We start from the raw sequence: 23031 nt of genomic DNA on the forward strand, positions 1-23031 counted from the left end.
ACATACTGAAAGACAAGTTTGAGAAGAGGGGGTGTGATATCAGCCTTCAAATACAAAAACATTTGCTGAAAAGAGAAACTATATTTCTCTTGCTGCAGTGGCTAAAACTGAAGCAGAAATGATTTGAGTTACACATTAGGAATAACTTTCTAATGGTAAAGACAGCAATACTCCAGGACAGATAGACTGGTAGGTTGTTAAGTTTCCTGCACTGAGTAACTTAGGAAGTTAGGCTGTTATCTGATAGAAATGACATTGGTACAGCTGATCCCTGGATTGAAGCTGGGACTGGATGACCTCTCACAATCCCTCTCAGCCCTACAATTCCATAAAGTGCAGGGTTCACATACATTGAGAAACAGACGGGCTCATTCGGTAGGGGCTCTATAGGTCTGTAAGGGACTTACCCACTAAGCTGGATCAGGGTTTTTTTGGTTGTGTTTTGCTTTAGCTTTTTTTTTTTTTCCCCCCAAATAAAACAATAGGCTTGGGCCATTTTCCAAAGATGTGATTTGGTAAGTTTCAAGCCAAACCTCTCAAGCTTTACTCATGAGATAAGTGCTAAACAATGAGCCAGATTCATCAAAGCTTTATAGACTTACTTAAAAGAAAAAGAAACTGATTCAGCCAACTCATTTCAAGCCAAATCAGGCAGTTGAATATCTATTCCTGAGATTTGAAAAATCTGTCTTTTTAAAAATTATTTTTAAAATATGTTTCAAGAGTCCCTCTTTTGCAGGGCCCTCAGGCAACTCTGTCAAGAATCTGTTTTTTTCCAGTCTGATTAGGAGCAGGATATTTCTCATGTCTATAGCAGATAGTTAAAGTACGTGTGTTTGTATATATATACACCTACATATTTTTACCTGTATACTTGCATACATAAATAACATAAGGATTCAATAATTTTCTATCAAAGGTTTGGTAATTAAAGCAGTGGGTTTGCTTTTCAAAAAGATTAATAATGAATTTGCTTCTTTACTAAAAGGAAAAGAAGAAATCAATGGTAGTGCTGGACACCAAGGTACTCTATTAATGGACAAAGCTAAAAACCTGCTCTCAGGCAGGTTTATGAGCCCTAGCACATAAAATTCACAATACTTCTTAGTACTGCCCCTTAGAGTACTTCCTCGGGGGAGGTTAATTCCCATGTTTCTTCAGCTCTTGGTATCTCTACCAAGAAGGATAACACCTGGGCCAAATGAGCTAGTTTTTGCGTACACCCTACAAAAATCCTACTGGAAGCACCAAAGCGTTTCAAACAAGGCATCAAATAATTATTTACTAGGAGAGAGGAGGACATAGGCCTGCTGTTATCTGACCAGGATGGGCCACAGTGTTGACTGCGAACGGGGGGAAGCGCATACTGCCTAGTCCTGCACGGTAATGCAGTTTCTAGCATCCCACATCTGACTGCTGAGCTGGAGAAAAGCTGGGCTGAAAATGCTGTCCTGGGAAAAGTGCTGTGCTGGGAATGTATCAATTTCAATGCAGAAGCAGAGAAGAGGCCTCCATACTCCTCTTCCCATACATCTTGTAAATTCGCTAGTAAATTCAATTTCAGCTGCTGAAAGTTGTTTGTACTGTAGCGATGGGCACAGACTTAGCCCTGCAGACCATTAGGTGGCTGCCTCTCCAGCCCAATATCAAGCATTTACTGTAAATGTATATGTCAAAGCAACAAGAAAATGTTCAAAACCTTGCTGTGCCGCCTTCTTCTGTTTTGTTCTTTTCAAGGAAACTACTTCTTCCACGAACATGGAAAGACCATGCGACTTTGAACTGGAAAACCTGAAAGATCAGTGAGCCTACCTGCTAATGAGCAACTTGCTATTGAAATGAGCTCATTAGCTTTCATTTTTGCTGGCTGCTGATCGATTCATGAGCCACTTACGTGGCCTCTGTAAGCTGTACATAAATTATCAAATGCATTGATTTCTAAAAATAATAAATCAGGAAGTCAGTCCTTTCTGTATCTCTAGTGTAAGTCCTTAGCTCAATGGCCTTCAAAATTCATCCAAAGAAAACAATGATAACATCGGTGTTCACAGATACATTGCATCTCAGATGGTAAATATTCTACTGCAAAAATAAGCTTTGCTGGCATCTCAGAGAAGTGAATAAAAGCTTGCCTCTGAAAATGTTACATACAAAATGTACAATACAAAATGCACAGAATTTTGCATGAATCTGTGTAGGTGGCAGCTCAAGAAATTCACAGTAAGGAACAATTGTCTACAGCTATGAAAAATCCAAGCTAGTTGATCTTAAAGTCCTTTTCCATCTCAGATCATTAAACTTCCATAACTTTCTTCATATGACTGAAGTAGTGAAAGTCCTATAGCACCCCAGAGTCAGTGCTGAGTTTTTAGCATAAAAGTGTTTTCTCTTGTCAACTGATAACCTCAACAACATAGCACCAGAGCCTGCTAAAGACTAAAAGATTCAGCAAAGGAAGAGGTAGGGAAGGACTCCTTCACCCAAACATGCAGCCATAATGTTACCATTTTCAGCACATGGCTATCCCCAATGCTAGGCTGGCCAACGTGACTTCACCTGGCCTCCCAACTGCTTATAAAAAATTACAGCAAAGATTAGTCCTTTGGACATGTATGCTTGCAAATTTCAAAGCACTTCATAACACTGATTTGCAATAATTTGCCTAAGGTCATGTGGGCCTTGATCCAAAGCCTATTAAAGACAAAGCAGTCTTTATACTGACTTCAAAGAGTTTTGCGTTGGACCCACAATGAATCACTGCATAGTAAACAGAAAAATCAGGAACAGAAAACCTGGTCTAAGGAAGAGATGTCATTCTCGCCTTCATCGCCTCAGTTTACTGAAAAAGATGGGAACGCAAGATTGATTTTTCCCATTCTTCTGTATCGCACTGCCAGCCCGATGAAAGGGCTATGGCCCTTTTCCCACTTAGCTGTATTTCTAGGATGATTATTTAATTCTAAAAAGCCTCTGTCACAGTCTAACACAGGAGCCCAACTACGTTTCCGTGGTATCTTCATCACCTTGACCCTCAGTAATACCAGCATGAGGGCCGCTCACTGGAGTGCCACTGGAGAGAGCTATGTCAACGTATGCCAGCTGAGGATGGTGCCAGAAGAGGAGGATGGCATGCTCGCTCCTAAATAACAGTAAGCTTAGGACTAAATGCAGTAACAATAAGGAGTTAAAATGTGCAGACCAGAGAACATTGCTTAATCCCAGTTTACTGAAAGGACATGTCATTTTTAGAAAGTTGTCCAAACAACTGTCTTAATATTCTACACCAAAGTGGCTATTAATCAAACAACAAAGGCCCAATTAACACATAGCTGTTGTCACCTTGATGTTAAAAGCCTCTCCCTTCCCCCCTTCTTTCTTTCTTTTTGTCTTTAATGTTACAACCTAACCCAAAAATGCCTCAGGGCCCTACAGGGAAAAAAAGACAAGATAGAGAGAGGGAGGGAGGGAGGGAGGGGGAGAGGGAGAGAAAGTGGGGAGGGGAGAAAGAGAGAGAGAAAGAGAGCCTTAAATACCATCTCTCCTCTAGGCAGCAATTTCCACAGATGAAGAGGTCACCACTGTTTAACAGTGTGCTGCCACGTTAATTTAGTATGACAAGATAAAGCAGTAATCTCTGCTCGAAGAGGCTGTAAACCGCCTGCTATCCAGGGACATGCTCGAGTCGATTTGCACTGTATATCACTTTATACAATTGCCGTGACAAAGCCCCCTGAGTTCCCTCATGTAAATCTCTCTCTCTCCCTCTCAACTTCCCTGCCAGTCAGACAGCATCGGATCTGCGGTAAGCTATGCAAACTTCATGTCTTATGCATGCCAATGGACCCCAAAGCTTGCCCCCGGCCCCCCCCCCAAGAGAAGATGTTTAGGACTTTGATAATCCATTGATCCCACTTCCATATCGGCTTGTATTTTTCAATCTGTCGCGTTAAGTTGTCAGAGAGGGCGATTAAACCGATGTTTCATGTTCCGAGATTTGCGTTCCTGGGAATGATAGTTTTCAAAGCCTTTCTTGCTAGGTTCTGCTTAAAGATTATCCCTAAGAAAGCTGATGTGAATATTATTACTGGCATAAACCTGGTAATAAAACCATAAAGTGTTTTAGGTAAAGACGTTTTAGAGATATTCAGGGTTATAAACATAAGAGTTTAAAGCTGGATAGAATTTGGAGTGCTTAAAAAAAAAAAAGAAAAAGAAAAAAAAGCGCCCTGTCAGGCTGTGGAGTTTTCCCAGCATGAAGCAAAACAACATATGTAAAAGGGAAAAGGGAACTCACATGTCTATGTAAAATAAATATAATTACAGAATCACAGAAGAGGGCAGAGGAGAACACTGACCTGTGTAGTTAGACAGGAACGAAAAGACGACAGAGCATGTGTAGCAGTGGTCATGATACTGCCTCAAATAAAATGCAATCACAGCTATTTCAAGCAAACAGCTAAGAAAGCTGCCTATGTCTCCAGCAGCCTGCACAGCTGAAAACATGGTCTTCTTGTTGGGGAAATAGGGTGAATTTTTTGCAATATGTTGCAACTCTCATATGCCATACTGCATCTCTAGATCATGCAAGTTTTAAATTATGTCTCCTCTCTACTTCACATTTAATTTGTGTCATTTTCCTATGGCCTGCAGGCATGATACAAGTCACAGCACACAATATACCAAATACGGTGCCAAAATGTGAAACTGCACACATGTATATATACCCACTTTCTGGATTAAACATAGATGAGGACATAAATAGAATTAAAACAAGCACAGCAGACAGGTTTCTACAGACTAAGACTGGAACTTAACTACAGTTTCTTAACTAATATATTGCTAGGTCTATCTGCTAAGCCTTTGCATGCCATTTGGACTTGTCAGTACTGCTATAAAAATGACCAAGCAAGGCTAAATCAAATCTTTCAGACACAACAGGTTACATACGCTGTGTTCTCTTAATGAATTGAATTTAATAATAAAATTAGACATTTGTTGAAGCTGATAGTAAGAACGATGAATGCTTTATTAAGCACGTAAATTTCTAATATAATTGAGACGTAATTCCCTAAATTTAAAATGGGGAAAACCACTGCAGTCAATACCATTTTTCAATATTGAGAGAATCTTCTCAAAATAGCCTTTTAAAGGCATGTTGGATTGCTTCTGTTCTCCGATTCATGTTGCTAACCAACACGTTTCAAACTGTACATGTAAGTGTAAAATTTATTATTTGAACTTAACATTGCTGCCTGGATAAACAACAAAAGGTTTGCTTTTAGGGAATATCCAATTCTTAAAACCTCACTAAATGCCATCAGTGCTGGTTAAAAAAGAAGTCTGCGAGAATTTTCACACAGACACCTCCCCAAAAAAAGATGAGCTTGAACGTGGTTACTTCTACAAAAATACGAGACGATATTTATACAAGAATGTGTGTTATTTCTTTAACTCCACTGTGTACTGTAAATGGGATTACTCTCACCTAACTTTAGCCCCAAATTAGACACTAGTCTAAACTAGTCATTAAAGCTCCCTCTATAGTCAATAGACAAGCACTTTCAGAGGGTAATTCATCTTTCTTATCTTAGATGCTTATTTTAAGATTGGAAAGGTTGTTCTAGGAGGGTGGTTATCTTTTTCTGTAAACTGTGAAGAGAGCCCAGACACCTAACTTTTATGTGCCTAAACTTTGGTCAACTGAACCCCAATCTCACTGTATGGCATTCAAGAATCTCCATGAGTTTGGAAACACTAACAGACCACAGACAGACCACCATGGATGAAGGACAAGTATCATTTCCATTGTATTAGCGTATAAATTAAGGCACAGACAAGAGAAAGGAGTTACCAATGATAAATCAACAACTGGGAAGCTGGTAATACAGTCTAATTTCATCCGGTAAACTGAAAACTTGCCATTTTTTTAAATATTTATGAAATTACAAGTATGGAGTCCAACAACTGTGGTATTTTACAGAGCAAAATAAAGATACAGGCCCTAAATATAAAAGTAAGATTTCAGTCAAATTAGTTTATCCACATGGAAAACTAGGGAATTCACTGTGGCCCTGTGTCAATGTATTACCCAATACTCATGTTGACAGCTTCAAAACTGAAGCGATGGTCTCTGCCCGAAAGCTAAGTTTACACTGGCCACAAGCAAACAGGAAAAGTACATCATCTACCAGAGATGTATTCTTTGCAGAACTGAATCACACTATTTTCAATTCTGCTTGTAGGTATATAAAATTCTAAAAACTGTTTTCCAATAGAATTTATCAAATTGGTTTAAAAAGAATTTAAACAAGTCTTATGCATATAACTATCATGAATGATCAATCTGCTCTCCCTCACACTCTACGTGCATTACTGTCTGTGTCAAGACAATATAAATTTAAGAATAAAAAAAAAGGGGGTATTTGCAGACTTTGTATTTATAAAAGTAAAGATTGTACCATGGACTCACGCTCTAACATCAGCCAGACACAGGACACAAACTCAAATGAGTTTTGAACTCCGAGGTACAGAATGCTTTATATTCCTAACAGAGCTAAGCACTATATAGCAAATACTTACTTACAAAAAAGCAAACTGTCTGGCCAGGCAATTACCTCTCACTCAAGGCTTTTTTGGTTGAAGTTATCTAACTACAGACTTCTAAACTATAGGGATCAACAGCTGAGCTTATCACCCTAAGCCCCAGTTGTAACCTATGAAGAAAAATAGGCACTTCTAGGGTGTGATTTCTCTGACCTACTTAGAAGCTATGTTAGGCCAAAATGAATCACACTCTGCTATTCCCTATTTACTTCCATTAACCATAAAGTTAATCCTGAAGTTACTAGCTTACCTCTGAACATACACTTTGTAAAGATTTAGTCTGACCAGTCCTCACCCTTGAATTCTCACCCCAAAAGTGACACTGTGATTGACATGACATTATGTGTTAGTGACCACATTTATGCTAACTTCCTTCCTGTATGAGAGAAAGCCAAAATGTTCTCTTACTGCGCCGAGACCTATAATCAACAGAAATTTACTATTGAGACTGCTCTCATATACCATAAAAAAGCCCACAGATTTAACTGAAAATTATGCAAAAAACTAACTCTTTCCTACAGAGTCCTAAATCCACTAAGCTCGGCGTTTGTATGGCTGTTTTCTGGGGACCCACAGATCCTAGGCAGCTAGATGCTAACCTCAGTGAATGCTGCTGCCTTTGAACACAGATGGATCCAAACCTGAGCAACTCTCCTGATTACAACTGCAGCAGTTTAAAATGAAGAGAGTGAGAAAGACAGGAGTTTCACTTACAGTTTCAGAAATGAAACACGCACTTTAAATTCAATCTGAGTAACAACAGAGAGGAGTGTCTGAAGCACAGATATTTTGTATTATTTCTGGCTAGCAATATTAATAAAGCAGTGCGAGCTTCTACTTCTGACACGACCTGGCGTATAGATACACATACAATCTACTGCAGCAATTCAGACTTGAGACGTCAGAAGGATTTTACCTTCTGCTATAATATTTCTTATTTTGTGCCATCAAACTTCAATCCTACAAAAAGCTATGTGCAGAAGGAGTTATAGTCAGTGACCTCTCCTTCCCTCCCTCTTGCTACCATCAGCATTAGGTTCCAATCAACCAGATTATTTTGCAGGAACAGGGTCATAAGCTAAGCATTCTGGGGCAGGAATGTTTCTTTTTTCTGTCTCTATAAAAATAAATCGCGCTCTGGGTACAATATAAATAAAGATAATAACAGTCTGATGTTAGATTTTATTGTTCTATTTCAGACAATCTATATAATTTGCCTGTTGCCTGTACAAACTACAAAAAGTTAATCTTTATAGCAGTTTTTTTCCTTGGGGTGGATTCAGTTTTAAAAGCATAAAAAAAAGGATGCTGAAGCAGACTCTTTCCACACATAATAACAGTCTTGTTTACACTGCTCTGGCAAAAATTATCCTTAGTTAAACTGGGCACAAACTCTACTCAGTTACGCCCCTTGGTTTATCTAGTGATGCTAAATTCACAGGCTTCATCAAGTCTACTTCTCCTTTACGAAGACCAAAAAATGCCTTATCTGGTCACACAACTGTACCTAAACCAGAAAAAGAAACAAAGAGCAGTGTTAAAGAAAATTTGGAAATGAGGCTGGCCAAGCTATTCAGACAAGCTTGCTACCCCAGACATAAAGGACTCTTTTTACTTAAGAAATTTTGTGTCCTCCCTTTAATTGTCTTGAAACGCTTTGGAGCATTGGTTGGTTCAGAAACATTGCAGCATGTCAATCTTCTCCTGTAGAGAGGTTTCTGCACGTGCCTTAGGAGTTAACCCACCTACGTTAGATGCCCATACTTAAGCAAACACATACTGAAATCTGTAGTCTGTTTTACCACAGGTCCTTCTCCAGCCATGAATCTCCAGAGAAAATTAATAAACCCCTTTATTACAGTGGAGAAGGTGGTGATATTTCACTGATATACTCAAGAAAAGAGGAAGTCATTAGCTCCATGAAAGAAAAAAAACATGACTGGATGACATGACACTTTAAATGCTAGCAACTGCCTGAAGCCACAGTTTCATTACCACTCCAACCATCATTACTTTTGGTGAATCTGCAAAAGCATTAGCAGTGGCAAGAAAAATTAGAGAAAGCAAGCTGGCCTTGGCACAGCCTAATCCAACTTAAATTTGTATAACCTGAGAAAACATACTTAAAGAGAGAAGGCAAAAAACATGATAGAGCATTTCACTCAGCCATTAAAAGGACAGAAAAGAAAGAAATGCTTCAAACTGTCGCTGCAATGGGTGACATCCTGCTACGGACACAAACATTTGATAGTGAGAGAAGAGACTGTAAAACAAGACTGTGAGTACTGAGTGTAGCAGAAGGTTCTGGCACTTCTAGGAGCCAGAGCTGATAATCACAGAGATTCCTTGCAACTCAGACTCAAGAAACCATCACCAATACTTCACAATGCATTTCAGTCTTGGTATACCTCTACTGAAAGCAGAGCTGCATATCAAAAACCAACCATCCTCTAGTTTATCGACATTCTGTCCAAGCAAATAGTGCAATACTTTCTTTTACTGTGCAATGTCTTCATATGAGCTATTTACTAAAAGGCTTTAGAATGGATTTAATAATAAAAATGACTAAGTTAAATATGACTACAAGCAGAGGAAGAAAATGGGCAAGGCAGAAAAAGGTTTTCAGAGGACAACTGCAAGCAGACAGAAAGCGATAGAGTAATGCTGTTCTTATAAAGCCAGAAACAGAGAAAAAGGCTTTCTCACCTGCAGTGAAAAGAAAGGGAGAAAGCCACACCAGCCACTTGGAGGAAGTAAGGTGGATATGAAAAGCATATGCTGCAGACAGAAAGCACATGGGGAAAATGTTCTGGAAATTCTAAAATGAACAGGCAACTACTGAAGCAAAAATGACTCAAGGTGGTGTGCAAAAAGTAGAAGTCTGCACTATGTAGGGGGCAAAATACAATCAACTTGAGGCATGCGTAAGATGAGAGTACGAAAGTCTGGTATGCTGCTCTGTATTCTGATAGCAGTTACACTGCCAGCCCAAGGCCACAAACTTCTTAACAGTGCAGAAGCTTGGCCAAAGGAGATAACCCCATTGGCTGAAAGGGAAAGCATGAAAATTTAACTAAATTTCTGCTGCCTTCTCTTTCCAGAACCATGGAGAACTGGGTGTTTAATTGGCAGCAGGGTTTCTGCCTTACTACAACACTGTAAAGATTCACTATCAACAAAGAAAAGGCAGCGTTTCAGAGTAAATTTGGGCAGAGTGCGACAGGTGATGGACCTGGACTGGCAAAACCATATGAAGTCCACAGCTATTGTTTGAGTTCTGGTAGAATGGACATACCATAGATCCTACCTACGTTATGTCACAGCTAGGAATTGACTGCTGAAAGCAAAAGCTGTATCAAGAAGTAGGAACACTTAAATGTAGTCTCTTTACGTTGTTGCTATAAAGTAATGTTGCAGTCCTGCTGGGGCTTTCTCCATACCCCTGTCTTCCTCTTCATCAGCACTCCTCAAATTGGTAGCTTCAAAATTTTGTTCCAAATCTGTGGTATCTTGTATCTCCTACCTCCCTCTGGAAGATATCATTGTCCCAGTCTTCTGGGTACTGGCTGCAATGTACTGCTGCGGACACGCTGCTGCACTTCCAAGCCATGAAAGCTGCACATACTACTAGGATGATCTGGTAGAGGTGAGGCCAATGCACTATTTCCAGTAAAAACATACAATCCTCAGTGAAATTACCTAGCAGATCTCAGTAAATGTGTGTAATCCCAAACTGAGCTGCTTACTGAAGGCAGTCTGGATTGAGATATTAATTTGGCAGGAAACAACTGTGTCCACTGTGGATGTCCTAGGGCAGATTACTTTGCTTAGAAAGATGACCAAGTTTTTTTTCTTTTAAGGCTTATGTATCTTTTTCATAGTGCACTTAATAGTTCTTTTCTCTTCATTGTAAGAGAGACCATCTGGTTCAAATATTCCTACCGACTATGGTTTTACCTATCTTTTTTCCTGTGGAATTTTTCAGCTATTCACTTGAATTAGATTTTACTAGTATTTATGCAAGAAGCTTAAATGAACATATTTTCCAGTATGAAGTCAATGAATTGATTCCTAGGCATATAATCACTTGCAAACAATGGATACATACAGTTCCCAGCACTTCCATAAAACAAAGGTGTTTACTTTTCTGTTGATTATTTTCTGCTTAACTGCATTCAAATGAATCCATTAAAAACGTGACTGCTTCACAGTAAGATGATCTTCAGCAAAAACAAACAACTGCTGTTTCCACTTCTCTTCGTGGCCTTTAAAAACTAGTCATCTGCACCCTGTATTTCAGGCAATTTATAGATGATGAGTCTGGTCTTGATTTGTTAATTTATTGTTTTAAATGTAGTTCTAACCCTCCTGCTTGGGGAAAAAAAAAATGTTTTCCTACTTCATTACTTATTTATTGTCCCCTAACCAACCTTTGGACCTTTCAGAGTCTGATCAAAACACCAGTGTGTCATCTCAAGCTTCAGCCAGTCTTTCTGCCCACTGACTTCAGCTGGAATGATATATCCACTCTATTTCTCCATGGCCACAAGTAAGCAAAACTTACCGTATTAAGAGAGTGGTAGAAAAAAACCAAGGGAACTTCCATAAACTAGCCTGCTGCTCCTGAATTGCACTATGGCTTTGATCCCTGCCTCACCTGAAGAATGAAAACTTTTTTTTTTTACCTGCCCTATACAGGACCTGCACAACAAGTAGTTTGCAAGCAATTGCTAAATACTGTCAGCATTACTTACATACATAGATGGGACAGGATTGGAGAGCCAGGAGAATACAGATCATGACAAGGAGGATAAGCACGTTATAATAACTTAAATGGAAGATACTTTGTCAGGCAGATACGAGAGGCATCAAAGCTTTTTCTGGCTCCATCATGACTGGTTCTCAAGGACTGCAGAGTTTTCTAGGGTCTGGACTAAATGATGCAGTAGGCAACTTCTACAGCTGTTTGATGGGTCCTGGCTGATTCTTCTTTATTTGTTTCCTTTCCTAATAGCCCACAGAGTCATTCTCTGAAACAGTGCAAGTGTAAAGATTGAAAAGATCAAATTCTTGATACAAGCCTGAAATTGTATCTGTGGAAACTGCCTTCATGTGCTACTTTTGTGATGACATTTATAATGCAATGTTTTTAACAATGCAATTTCATCGTCTTATAAATATCAATTTACCATTAAGAGAGGAAGGAAAGAACATCAAAAGAAGACAAATGCAAACTTACCACCATTTCTGCTTTGTTTTAATTGAACTAGTCTTGTTCAGATAAGCCTCTCTATCTCTTACAAAAACAACAGTTTATAGTTTAAACTGTGAAATTGTGTGTGTGTGTGTGTTGTAATTATGGTGCCTGCTAACAATTTCATACTGCCACATTGCACATATGGCTTCCAAGCTAGCTTTATCTGAATCTTTGTGAATCTATTCTCCGTGCTATTAAACTGAGCACATTCCACATCGTTCAAAAGTAATTACACTTTTGTCTAGAGTGTAGGAGACTGCTCTCCCCAAACAATGAAATTCTCATTATTAGAGCTGGCACAATAACGGCACTGGTGTTCACAACACTGTGCATTGTACCATCACAATAACTTATCCTAAGCTTGATGCACAAAGGTACACTGGAAATTAAAATTTCTCTAAAACCACTGTGGTTTTTTTTTAATAGGCATTCTTTAGCTCAGTATAATTAGAGTCCTATTTGACTTTTTAAAAAGCTATATGCATTCATATTTCCATTCTCTTCGCAACTTCTGAATAGTAGCTAAATGCTGTAGCCGCATGTTGTTCTGATCCAGTACTATTCACATGCTGATGACCCCTGACCAACAGGTGAAGTGCAGGCCAGCATGTATGTGATAAGAGAATTCAAACGCAGCATTAAACAACCTTTTATTTTGGTCAAGTGGAGGAAAAACATGAAGCAACGTATCAGTAAGCTCTTTGACCAGTAGTAATGTTGTTCTTAATATGACCAAAATTTCTTAATATTATTCCCAAGTTACAGAGGAATAACTTCAATCACCACAGAAATGCAACATTTTTTCGTGTGAAGCAATAAAGCTACTTAACAGTGCACTGTAATATTTCCTATCAATTAACAGCACTGCTGAAAATGAACTCTAAATCCCACTGAAAGTGCAGGACAAATGTGGGCTAGCAGTGCAGTCACAGAGTTTGGAACAACTGGACAGTGGCAAAATTATACTTTACCAGTTTGATCTTTTGGTCAGAACTTCCTTTTTTTTTTTTTTAATCTCATCCAGCATTTGACTGATATTCTACAGTTAAGAAGAACAGTCGAATTTGACCACAGTACACCATGCCTGTGGTATACTTTAATTAGCGCTTTTAGCTTTGACATCTCTTATTTTCAGAAATTAGCACACAGACACCGCTGGCGAGATCAGTAGTCTTCAGAGTGGCAAAAGCAACATAGTAAGGCAGACAAATAGAAATAAAGAAAATAAATCCTTCCAACTTAGATGAGCTAACAACTACCTGTGCTATCCAAATACTGTAGCCTTAATAGGTTTCTTCAGAAGAGATATTGACTGATACTGTAATCCTCAAGTGTTTCACCACTAAGCTTATTGCCTGCTACAAACATCCTAAGGGGACTCTCGGATATATTCTAGGTCAAATTATTTGTCTTTTATTTTCTGCTGAGCCTTTGGTTCAAGTCTGGTAAATTATTGTTTTGTTTGTCCAAAATATTGTTTCTTACTTACAATAAGTATCTAGTTTCTTCTATCAAGAGGAAGAGAGTTTGGGATAGAGTTGCCCCTGCCTTTCACAAAACCACAGAACGGTTAGAAGGGACCTCCAGAGGTCATCTGGTCCAACCCCCTCCTCAAGCAGGGCCACCTAGAGTCAGTTACCCAGGACCGTGTCCAGACTGCTTTTGAATATCTCCAAAGATGGAAACTCCACAACCTTCCTGGGCAACCTGTTCCTATGCTCAGTCACCCTCACAGTAAAAGGCATTTCCTGATGTTCGGATGGAGCCTTCTGCATCTCAGTTTGCACCCACAGCACTAACCCTTCTCTGGCTGCAGTTCCAGCATCCTCAGAAATACCCTGTTCATTTTGATGGGAAGATGGGGTTTGCAGGTTTTTGTCAATTCTGGTTAGGTTTGAAGGTTTCTTTCTAGGGATTTTGCCCTCCTTTTATAAGAATTTACCCAGCATTCTGAGCTGTGTCTCTAAGTTGGCAATTGTTACAACTTGGTGAAGTGCAACAGGGTGAATCTTCAAAAGTCTAAGGGGGTAAACTGTTGAGTTATCATCAGTCTGGTACAATCAGCCCTTTACCTTAAGGATCCTAGGATGTCCCAGCTGGCAGGACTTGTAAAAGGAAGCACAGCTAGAAGTAACCTAAGAAAGAGAGGGTCAATTAGCAGCTAGAAAAGTGAGGCCAAGAAATTGATTCTTGAGGGTGAAATTGTTTTCCTAACTGTCCCTTCACGACCCAGTGGTGAGAGGCAAAATACGAGGAGGCAGGGACAGCTGTGGTGACAAGAGGAATTCAGCTACGCAGCCTACTGATGAGACAAAGCTGTGTAAGTCCATACCCTTTCCAGATCCCTTGGCTGTGGCTTTCTTCTGCTGAGATTGTTCCCTAAGCCAAATGGGTGTTGCACATGGAGCTAACACAGAAAGATCTCTCTGGATCTATACCATGTCTATCTAAGAATCCCTTCAGAGAAGGGTCTTAGCCAACAATCACGCACAAAGCAGTATAGTTTAGGAGGGTGCAGCAGAGTGATGCACTACATGATTCAGACTGGCTGTATGTCTGATCCTGTCTTATCGGACATCGGAGAGACCTGTAAAGGTGTACCCTGCTAAGGACAGCATGCAGCTGCAAAACAAGAACTCCATAGTCACTTGCAGACTCGGTCAGTAGGTGTAGTAGTGCAGCTGACAAGCTATTAAGTAGCGTGAAGCACACTGCTGGAGCTTTATCAGTAAAACTGTATTGGACCGCACTTTGTGGCGCTGTGTGCATATGTGCATACGCCTGGATTTGCTTCCCAGAGACTATAAAATAGCACAGAATGTCAATTCAAACAGTATAAAAATTACCTCTATAATGCTACCAAAGTGAATACCCTTTGGGAATGACTTTCATAACTGCTAATCACCCAAATTGAAGTCATTTAAAAGTTATGCAAGCACCAGGTTCAGTTACCTCCTTCTTATAACTACATACCACAACAGCAGAAGGAGTGATTATGTATATTTTACTCATTTATACTGATCACTTCCTTCTTTCTGGAGACACACAGGCTACATCCTTTCTGACCTACCTGATAATGATTTTTACAAGACACTCCTCACTAAGAGAGAGATATTACCAAAATGTCACATTCATACAAACTGGCAAGTTTCTTAAAATATATATGAAGAAAAAACCAGTCCGTACAATCCCCCAAACATGCTTCAGATAAGCCTACATCATCTCACTACTACAGCAAAACGGTATAAAACATGCAACAATTCAGTATCTTGTATTATAAAGACACAGAACACGCTGTTTTGGCATCACATTAAATATAGCCTTCCTAGCAGGAAGTAACACTAGATGATCAGCTAAACTTTTTGGTCTTAAAAAATATAAATGAATAAAGAAGCTAGTTAAAATCCGTTAAAGAGCAGTTAAGTGTTTCAGTGAGGCATAGTTAAAATAGTCCTGCTGGGTTCCTTAGAAGACAATGAGTTTTTATTTCATTAGGCTCTGATTCTACAGTACTGGTGTCATCAACAGTTTATCTATTGACTTAAATGTTTTCAGGAACAACTCCTTACCTTCAGTATACTTTCTTAAAATAGGCCAAAATACAGCAAAGCTCATACACTGGTTACATATCCTAACATCCCATTGGCTGGAACTGTATATGAACGAATTACATCTCCATAAAACATATGATAAAGGATGAGAGGTAAACAAGCTAGAAAATGATAATGACATGTCTGCCCATGAGTAATTTTTCCAATTACCTTCTTTCTTCATTTAGAGTTCCAATAACACAAAATAAAATTAAATATTCCAAACCACTGCTTGAACTTAAGCCTTAGTCCAAAAAGGAACAAAAATGGATCAGGATCGTGAGATATTTTGTCTACAAGAGCAGCTTCAGTGAACATTCAGTGACTTGGTCCTATGAGAAATAATAATCCCTAAGGGCTTTTTACTTAGGGCTTGTTACATATGCGTAATGAGCTGTAAGGGCTTAAATACCACTATGGAGCTGTTGCAGGCTTTTATGAGAATACACTATCACCTATTTTGCAATGCCTCTTTAAAAGCCTTTAAATATGCAGGTCCATTCATTATCTTCACTTAAAGTGAAATTGTCAGTGCCCTTGTCAAAGTGGGGGACTAAGAGAAAAGTTACAGTCAATTTGTAAACAGGCAAGAACTGTGTAAGTGTGTTCACAATAGATGGCTTTGTCGAGGTGCCTAAGTCCTCCTGGGGTTTCAATGCCTTTCCCTGCACCTTTCAACCTTTATAAAAATGAATCACAGTACTCTGCATGAAGGGCCCAAACACGTCACATTACAATAGTGACACTACGACACTAGTGAGGAACATGGCATTGCTTTTTGTTCTTTTGTTTGTCTGCTTTTCGATAAAGCCAGTTCTGGACTTCCAGTGGTCTGTTAAACGTAACAAATTAAGTGCACAGTGTCACTTGTAAAGTGCACAGTGTCACTTGTAAAGTGCACAAAAAGGTGGGAATTCACAAGTGAAAAAGTGGAAGGCTGATTTAATTCCATAAGCACAGCAAATTTTCTTATAGGTGTCTGTGGTATGTGAAATACACATCAGACGTGAATTTTTAAAACCGGCAGAATCCAAAGTTGCTTTTATTTTTTTACCCTTTACACAGACTTCCGTGCCTTACTACTGCATAAACTTGGCATTGGGGTGATATTTCAGACCCCACGCCAAACATGACTCTCACTTACAGTATTCCAAACCCATTTACTGTTTGGCGAACACATACACTTCAAATTCGCATCACTATAGCTAAAAAATTTTATCACCCTAAATGCCAGCAGGCAAAGGTGAGGAAAAGTGGAGTTTGCACTGCAAGTGATTTAGCATTTGTAGTGGAGGGTAACGGCAGTCCAGCTAGGTCAAAGCTTTCACATTATTGTAGCATGTTCTGTACGTGTAACTGTGCATTGTATACTCCATAAAGTACAGATCTGGATGCCAAACTACTGTAGAGGCAGAATTCAAAGAATGGATGTAAGCACAATAGACCATCAGCAAACCTACCATTGTGTTGTGCTGAGAAGTGGGAGTCCTATGGCCACAGTTCTCTTGCGTCAGCAGAGAAACTGGCTGAAATTCCTCAGAGTGAGGCTTGTTGGGAAAACTCACATGCAAGGGAAGGTGAAAGGCTGGGAGCCCGTCACTCTCCTCTTCTCCCACTTTCTGTCTGCTTGTCACCATGGCTACCTCTCCATCTGCTTCCCCATACGGAGAGGCTGGTCGCTTGGAAGACATCCTGGAAGGAACAAAAGAGGAGAAAATAATGAAACCTCCAAATAAATCCTTAATGCCGTCATTGTGTGGTTAGGGGCCATTGTAACAGAAATGCCTTTTTTGTGCTGGCAGAGAGCAGGAAACCATCCAAATACCACTGCAAAGCATACACAATTGGGAACAATGGCCAAGCAGGTAGCAACAGAACAGTGGCTTGTTTGTTGTGAGAATAATACACTAATATAGCACTCTCTTGTATTCTGGCTTCTTAAACATGAAAATTCACCTAAGACAACTGTATAATGAAATGCAATTCCTTTAAAAAAATACCCATCTGGTTTTGTGTTTGCAAGAGACTGTAAGAAGATAGAATGTCTCCCGATACAAGCTATTGTCCACTTAGCTTTTAAGGAATAATCAGCCGCATGTATTTAACCATAACTGATAAAAAAAAATAAAGTAAAATAAAATAAAATAACTTGCTAGCAAGCCAAAACGTCTGTGTTTATAAAACTTCACCCATGTGAACAACACAGTGTTACAGTCATGTTGCAAGAATCTTTTCAGGTTCACCAATCTGGGATAGTTAAGCAATTAAACATTTGGACATTAATAATCTAAGCTTCTTGACAAGACAAATTCAGGGTTGCACTTAAGTAGATGAAGATTTGCTGTCAAGATACCCTGTACTTCCTACCTATAGCCAGATCAGGAAAGCACACATGTAATTTACATCTGTATCTATATAAAAAAGGATACACAAGGAAGATACATACAGCACACATTGTAAAAATCACACACAAATCTTGACTTAAAATTCAGGCCCACATTCCGAATTTTTTGAGACTGCCTGATAACACTGTTCTGATAGCATGTGTGTGTATCTTCAACTTTTAGAAAGACTAAAAGAATCCTTATGTCATTGGAAAATCCAGCTTTCATCCAAAGCAGGCACTACTGAAAATCTTACAGGACAATCTGAACCCAGAACACTTCCAGCTTGGTCTTCAAAATAGAGGGGTCCAGTGAAGTATTAAAATGCAGTCGACTTCTGGGATTAATTACAGCAACATTGTTCATGAAAATCAGGGTATGTGCATGGATGGTATAACAGGCCACTGTGCTAAGCAGGGGCATCTGTAATAAGGAGTGGAACGAGAAATAAGAAATCCTATAGGCATAGTCAAAAGAAGAAGAAAAAAACAGAAACATTTCATAGAAAATAGGAAGTTATGAACAAGAAAACTGAAGACTATTGTACATAAAAGTTGAAAAGACAGGCTGAAGTAATACTGCTCCTCCTCAAAAATCTAGTATTTATGATTCTAATTACCCCATTTTGATTTTCCACTTCACAGTTAAAGGACTGCATTTCAAAAGCCCAGCAGCCTCTTGAACCATGTGTGGGGCTGCTGTGAGGTAGAGCATGTCCATACGATTTGGCATATTGAGCACGAAATGGTTCTTAGCAGCAGTCAACTGGGTCTGAAAACAAACAGCGACTTTAAACAGCCCTTTGTTAGGACTTATTTTGTTTCTAATGATCTCATTTTGAGCTTCGCCTCCTGAGCCAAGTTAGATATTTAAAAAAAAACAAAAACAAAAACACAACCCAACAAAACAAAACCAAAACTCAAACAAAAAAATCCCTACCAGAACCTATACTCAGCTGCACATCGCCTGTTCTGAACACCACCTATTGCCTGTACATAGAGAAGCAATCTGTATTTTCTATTAATGTTTGACTTAGTCCAACAGACTAACACTTCATACATCCTACCTGAATTCTGTCTTCTAGGCTTTCCCACCTACGTGTCTGTAGCAAAGCATATGTATAAAGACAGAGATCAACAGATAGACTCTCACTGGCAGTTTTCTACTAGCCCACTGAATTCAGCATTTTACAGCTATGTTTGACGTGACAGATCCCAAGCTTTTCTTCTGCAGAAACCATGCAACTCCCTCCTGAAGTTAATGTGAATTATTCATACTCTGCATTGCACTGCACCAAGATACACATTTGCTATTGATTCTCAGTGTAACATTTTGGTTACTCATTTCAACACTGCCTTAATACAAGCTTGGGTTTTTACACAATCTCTCTTTCTGAACATCAGCACTAAGTGGTTGTCTCAATTTTGGCAAACAAAAAGAGAGGGACTCAAAATCATTTGTCAATCATGCCGCAATAATGTTCTACACTTTAGGACATTTATATTCGATAAGATGACCGAAAATATTGTAAACCACCTACAGAAGTCTCCACTACAATTCCCTTCGACAATAAAATAGAGAGAGGATGCCTTCCTTTGTATTGATGATTTGTATTATATACTATATACCCAAATTGTGTTAAAAACTCCTACTGCTGTTAACTCAGAATAATCCAGATTCTGTCACATTGCTTCACAAGGAAAGTTTGACTATCATGTTGAAATAAAGCTCTTCTGCTAACTTTGTAAGTGAATACATGGTTTCCTGTACTGTGTTCAGTTAGCATGCTGCAGATCATCATCTCCTTCTGCTTGTCACTGCTCCCAACAGGGATGATATCATTTTCTGCAGGGAATTCATAAAAACAGGCAAGGAAGGTGTTGTGGTTTAATAGAGGTGACCACCTCCATGCACTAGCAATAACAGAGATTATTATTTTTTTAATCTAAAATGAAAACCTATGGGTTGCACTGTAGGCCAATCTACAGCGATACTAGAGAGGGAAGAAGAAACTTCTTCCTTCCTCATGCAGCTCTTAAAAGATCCAGTTTAAATTACAAGCCACATGCCCATCACAATCCTAGAAGGCTAACAAATAGCTAAAATGGCTAAGGCACAGAAGTTAAGGATTTAATCTGCAATAATCTTCCAAGTGACTAGGACACTCAAAGAAATGAATGCACAACCCTAGATAAGGGTCACACAGCTCAGATGACTGCAAATTGTCTTCAGGTAGCTCTGTCCATAGCAACATGAGTTAGGCATAATCTGGCCTTGTCAGAAATCTCATCGTCCCCTTTAACATCAAACACAAACATCAGAGTTTCGCAGAAATTACTTACTCCTTATAAATATCTGGGAAATTTCCACAAGAAAATGGAAGGTTTAAATAAATAACTAAATCTGTATCTACTTTTGGAAATGTCTTCCAAAAGGACAGTAACTATCAAAGCCTGTAGCAGTAAAGGATCAAATCTCCCATAGGTTCACAAGCAGAAAACAACATGATACAAGGTAAATACATTCACAGATGGTCTTTCATTATTTCTACAGCTTTATTGGTCCCTCTTCTGAATTTGAAATGCTCCCTCACTGTGTATCCTTAAATTCTCTTCTTTTCATGTATCTTCATTTTCCTACTGAGCTAATACTAGGTCTTAACAGATTCTGTATCTGAGATGCAAGTAGACTTGCCATTATAAACAATAAAGAAAGGGAAACTGCTAAATTCTGAGTAACAACGTTATCTGAAACTGAGCTCTTTTAAACAGATCTAGGTCTAATGAAGGACTGGAATTATCCCATCTCACAAAGGACTGCAAACAACCTGGATCTACCCTCAATGATAACACGACAGTTTACAGCTTACATGACTTCAAGATCTTTTCCTCAAACTAGTTTAAACTCAGAAGGGTTTTCAATTACACCCCTCTGAAAGAAGGTTTACAATGAGAGAGGAAACATTAGTTTCCTTGAACAACTTATGGATAGGATTAAAAAACCCCAACAAAACCCCAAGATATAACTCTCAGAAAAGTAGCAATACGGTGGACCAGATTCTGAATGTAAAAGGGTGTCTCTGCAGATGAAATCTGTTGCAACTTAAGACTTGCAGGAGGAGTTGCATTTTGAACTGTCATTAATCATTTCTACTGAATATGAATAGTTAAATAGTAATTTTTTAGACAACCTAAATCTGCAAAGTTCAGACACAGTGGGACACAGGCAGTACTCAGACCACTGTAGAGACACATTGGAGTTATGAAACATATCCCCATACTTGATTTTTATCAGTGGTTAGGATGGAACTGAAGATTTAGTTCTGGTGATGAATTCAAATAGGACCCTGTTTCTCGTAAAAAGAGTCTTCTGTTTTTAGAAAGGCTTTTTAATATGCAGAAATTGCAGTAAAAAACATGCCTTTTGTTAAATTTTCATTAAATAAATGCTTTTCCTGGTAGCAGGAATGTTTTTTTTCAGGGAAGTAAAATCTCACTCCTCTAACTCACTCTTATGCCACAAATATTTGATGCGATTCATCTTACAATAGCTTCTCCACGTATTTCTTTACTCCCCTTCAATTTACAACAGACTCTTTGTAGGCTTAAACTGATACCCTGTGTCTATTGATCTCAGTTGTTTTGGACTGACTTCAGCAAGGCTGGATTTTCCTACTGGAGAGAGTAAGAGCTACACTGCATCCACATGAATTGTCTCCTCGTGCCATCTACAACTATTGGTTCCATCCAAATAACAGGCTACCAAATAACATTATTTTGTTTGTTTGTTTGTTTTCTCCTGGAGTTCAATGCCTCACAAAAGTGATCTTTCTACAGCTCTATTTTTTTTTATTATTATTATTTTTAACAGAACCTCATTTAAGTGTCCCTACTACATTTCCATTTGTTCATTGGTTTTGGTTCATTTCATACATGATTGTATACCCAAAATAAATCTAAAATGGTATCCAGTATTCAAGGAGATAGTGCCCTCTAGCACACAAACAGCATCCATCCCAATTTGATTGCTCATGCCATAAAATTTCATAAATTTCATGTCATAAAACTCTAATCTTGTTACATTAAGCAAAATACCTCAGAAACATTTCAGATACCCACAAAAGCTTTTGGAGAAATGGCTTATCCATGTCTTCAGAAGTGACAAACACAGATGTGTCAGGAGAAAAAGATATGAGGCCATAAATCTTAACTTGTTGGGAGTTAATTAAGGGATTCATCAATCATTACACAGCTCACCCCATACGTATACAGGCAAAATCCCGTCAGCTGCCACAACCCACAGCAATCTACAGGTTAAAAACTCCCAAAGTCCCTCTGTTCTGACTATTTATAAATGACTTTGTATAATCTAGCATTAAGACCTGTAATTATAAAACAGCATTAAAACAGGCCTGCATAGTTATGGATAATTATAGTTGGTACACTTTTTAAAGAAATAAAAAGCTTTTCCATTCAAACACAGGCTTTGCCTTTTTGACAGCTCCAAGTCCACGGGATGTAGAGAGATGATTTAAATTGTATGTCAAAATTTTGATTGTGCAAGACTTTCTTTTTTTTCCTTTATCAAGAGAGGCATTGTTGTTTTCTCACCATAACTAGGCGTGACAGTGCCTGACTGGAGTCGGACAGCCAGTTTCTGAATCGGCATGAAAATGTTCACCCCTTGAGTTTCTCTGGCAGCTATAAACTAAGTCTTTCTCATGGGTAGAGTTTAAATCACTCGGCCCCATACATCGGAGACAGGCACAGAACTGTATTCTGAAGAGATGCACAAGGACAAGATGAGCAGATCTGATCCTCCAGCAGCAGTGCGGAGGGGTCATTCCAGCTACCAACAGCATCAAGAATTTACTCGCTCACACAGCCTACGTCCAAACCAAATGTTACACGCTAAACTAGTCCCTGAACTTCAATGGGATTCAATCCGACTCTCCTCCTGATCTGCAGGGATATTTCCCTCTAATTAAAGTACATGTTGGAAATCTGCAGACTCTGCTTTTCCAAAGGAAATACTTACGATTACAGACAGCAGCAATATTACATATATCTAATGCGTAAGCATATACACACACACATATAGAAGCACAAACACAAGCTTATCCAAAATGTCAGCAATACATCTGCCTCATCTCTGACCATGTTTAGTACTAATAACTAATAATAAATAATAAGGTTCA

General features: G+C 38.9%; 1 protein-coding gene across 11 annotated transcripts in view; it reads right to left on the reverse strand.

The window, feature by feature from the left end:
- Positions 1-23031, reverse strand: part of SOX5 (SRY-box transcription factor 5) — a 649933-nt gene that overhangs the window by 240648 nt on the left and 386254 nt on the right. For 8 of the 11 annotated variants that reach the window (XM_052789110.1, XM_052789111.1, XM_052789113.1 and 5 more), the window contains one exon: positions 16911-17142. In XM_052789110.1, coding sequence (XP_052645070.1) covers positions 16911-17141 — 231 coding nt within the window. In that variant the 5' untranslated portion in view covers position 17142. The remainder of the gene's footprint in view (positions 1-16910; positions 17143-23031) is intronic. The other 3 variants (XM_052789117.1, XM_052789115.1, XM_052789114.1) reach the window with 1 other exon arrangement.

Source organism: Harpia harpyja, chromosome 6 (genome assembly GCF_026419915.1).
Source record: "Harpia harpyja isolate bHarHar1 chromosome 6, bHarHar1 primary haplotype, whole genome shotgun sequence".
Taxonomy (NCBI): domain Eukaryota; kingdom Metazoa; phylum Chordata; class Aves; order Accipitriformes; family Accipitridae; genus Harpia; species Harpia harpyja.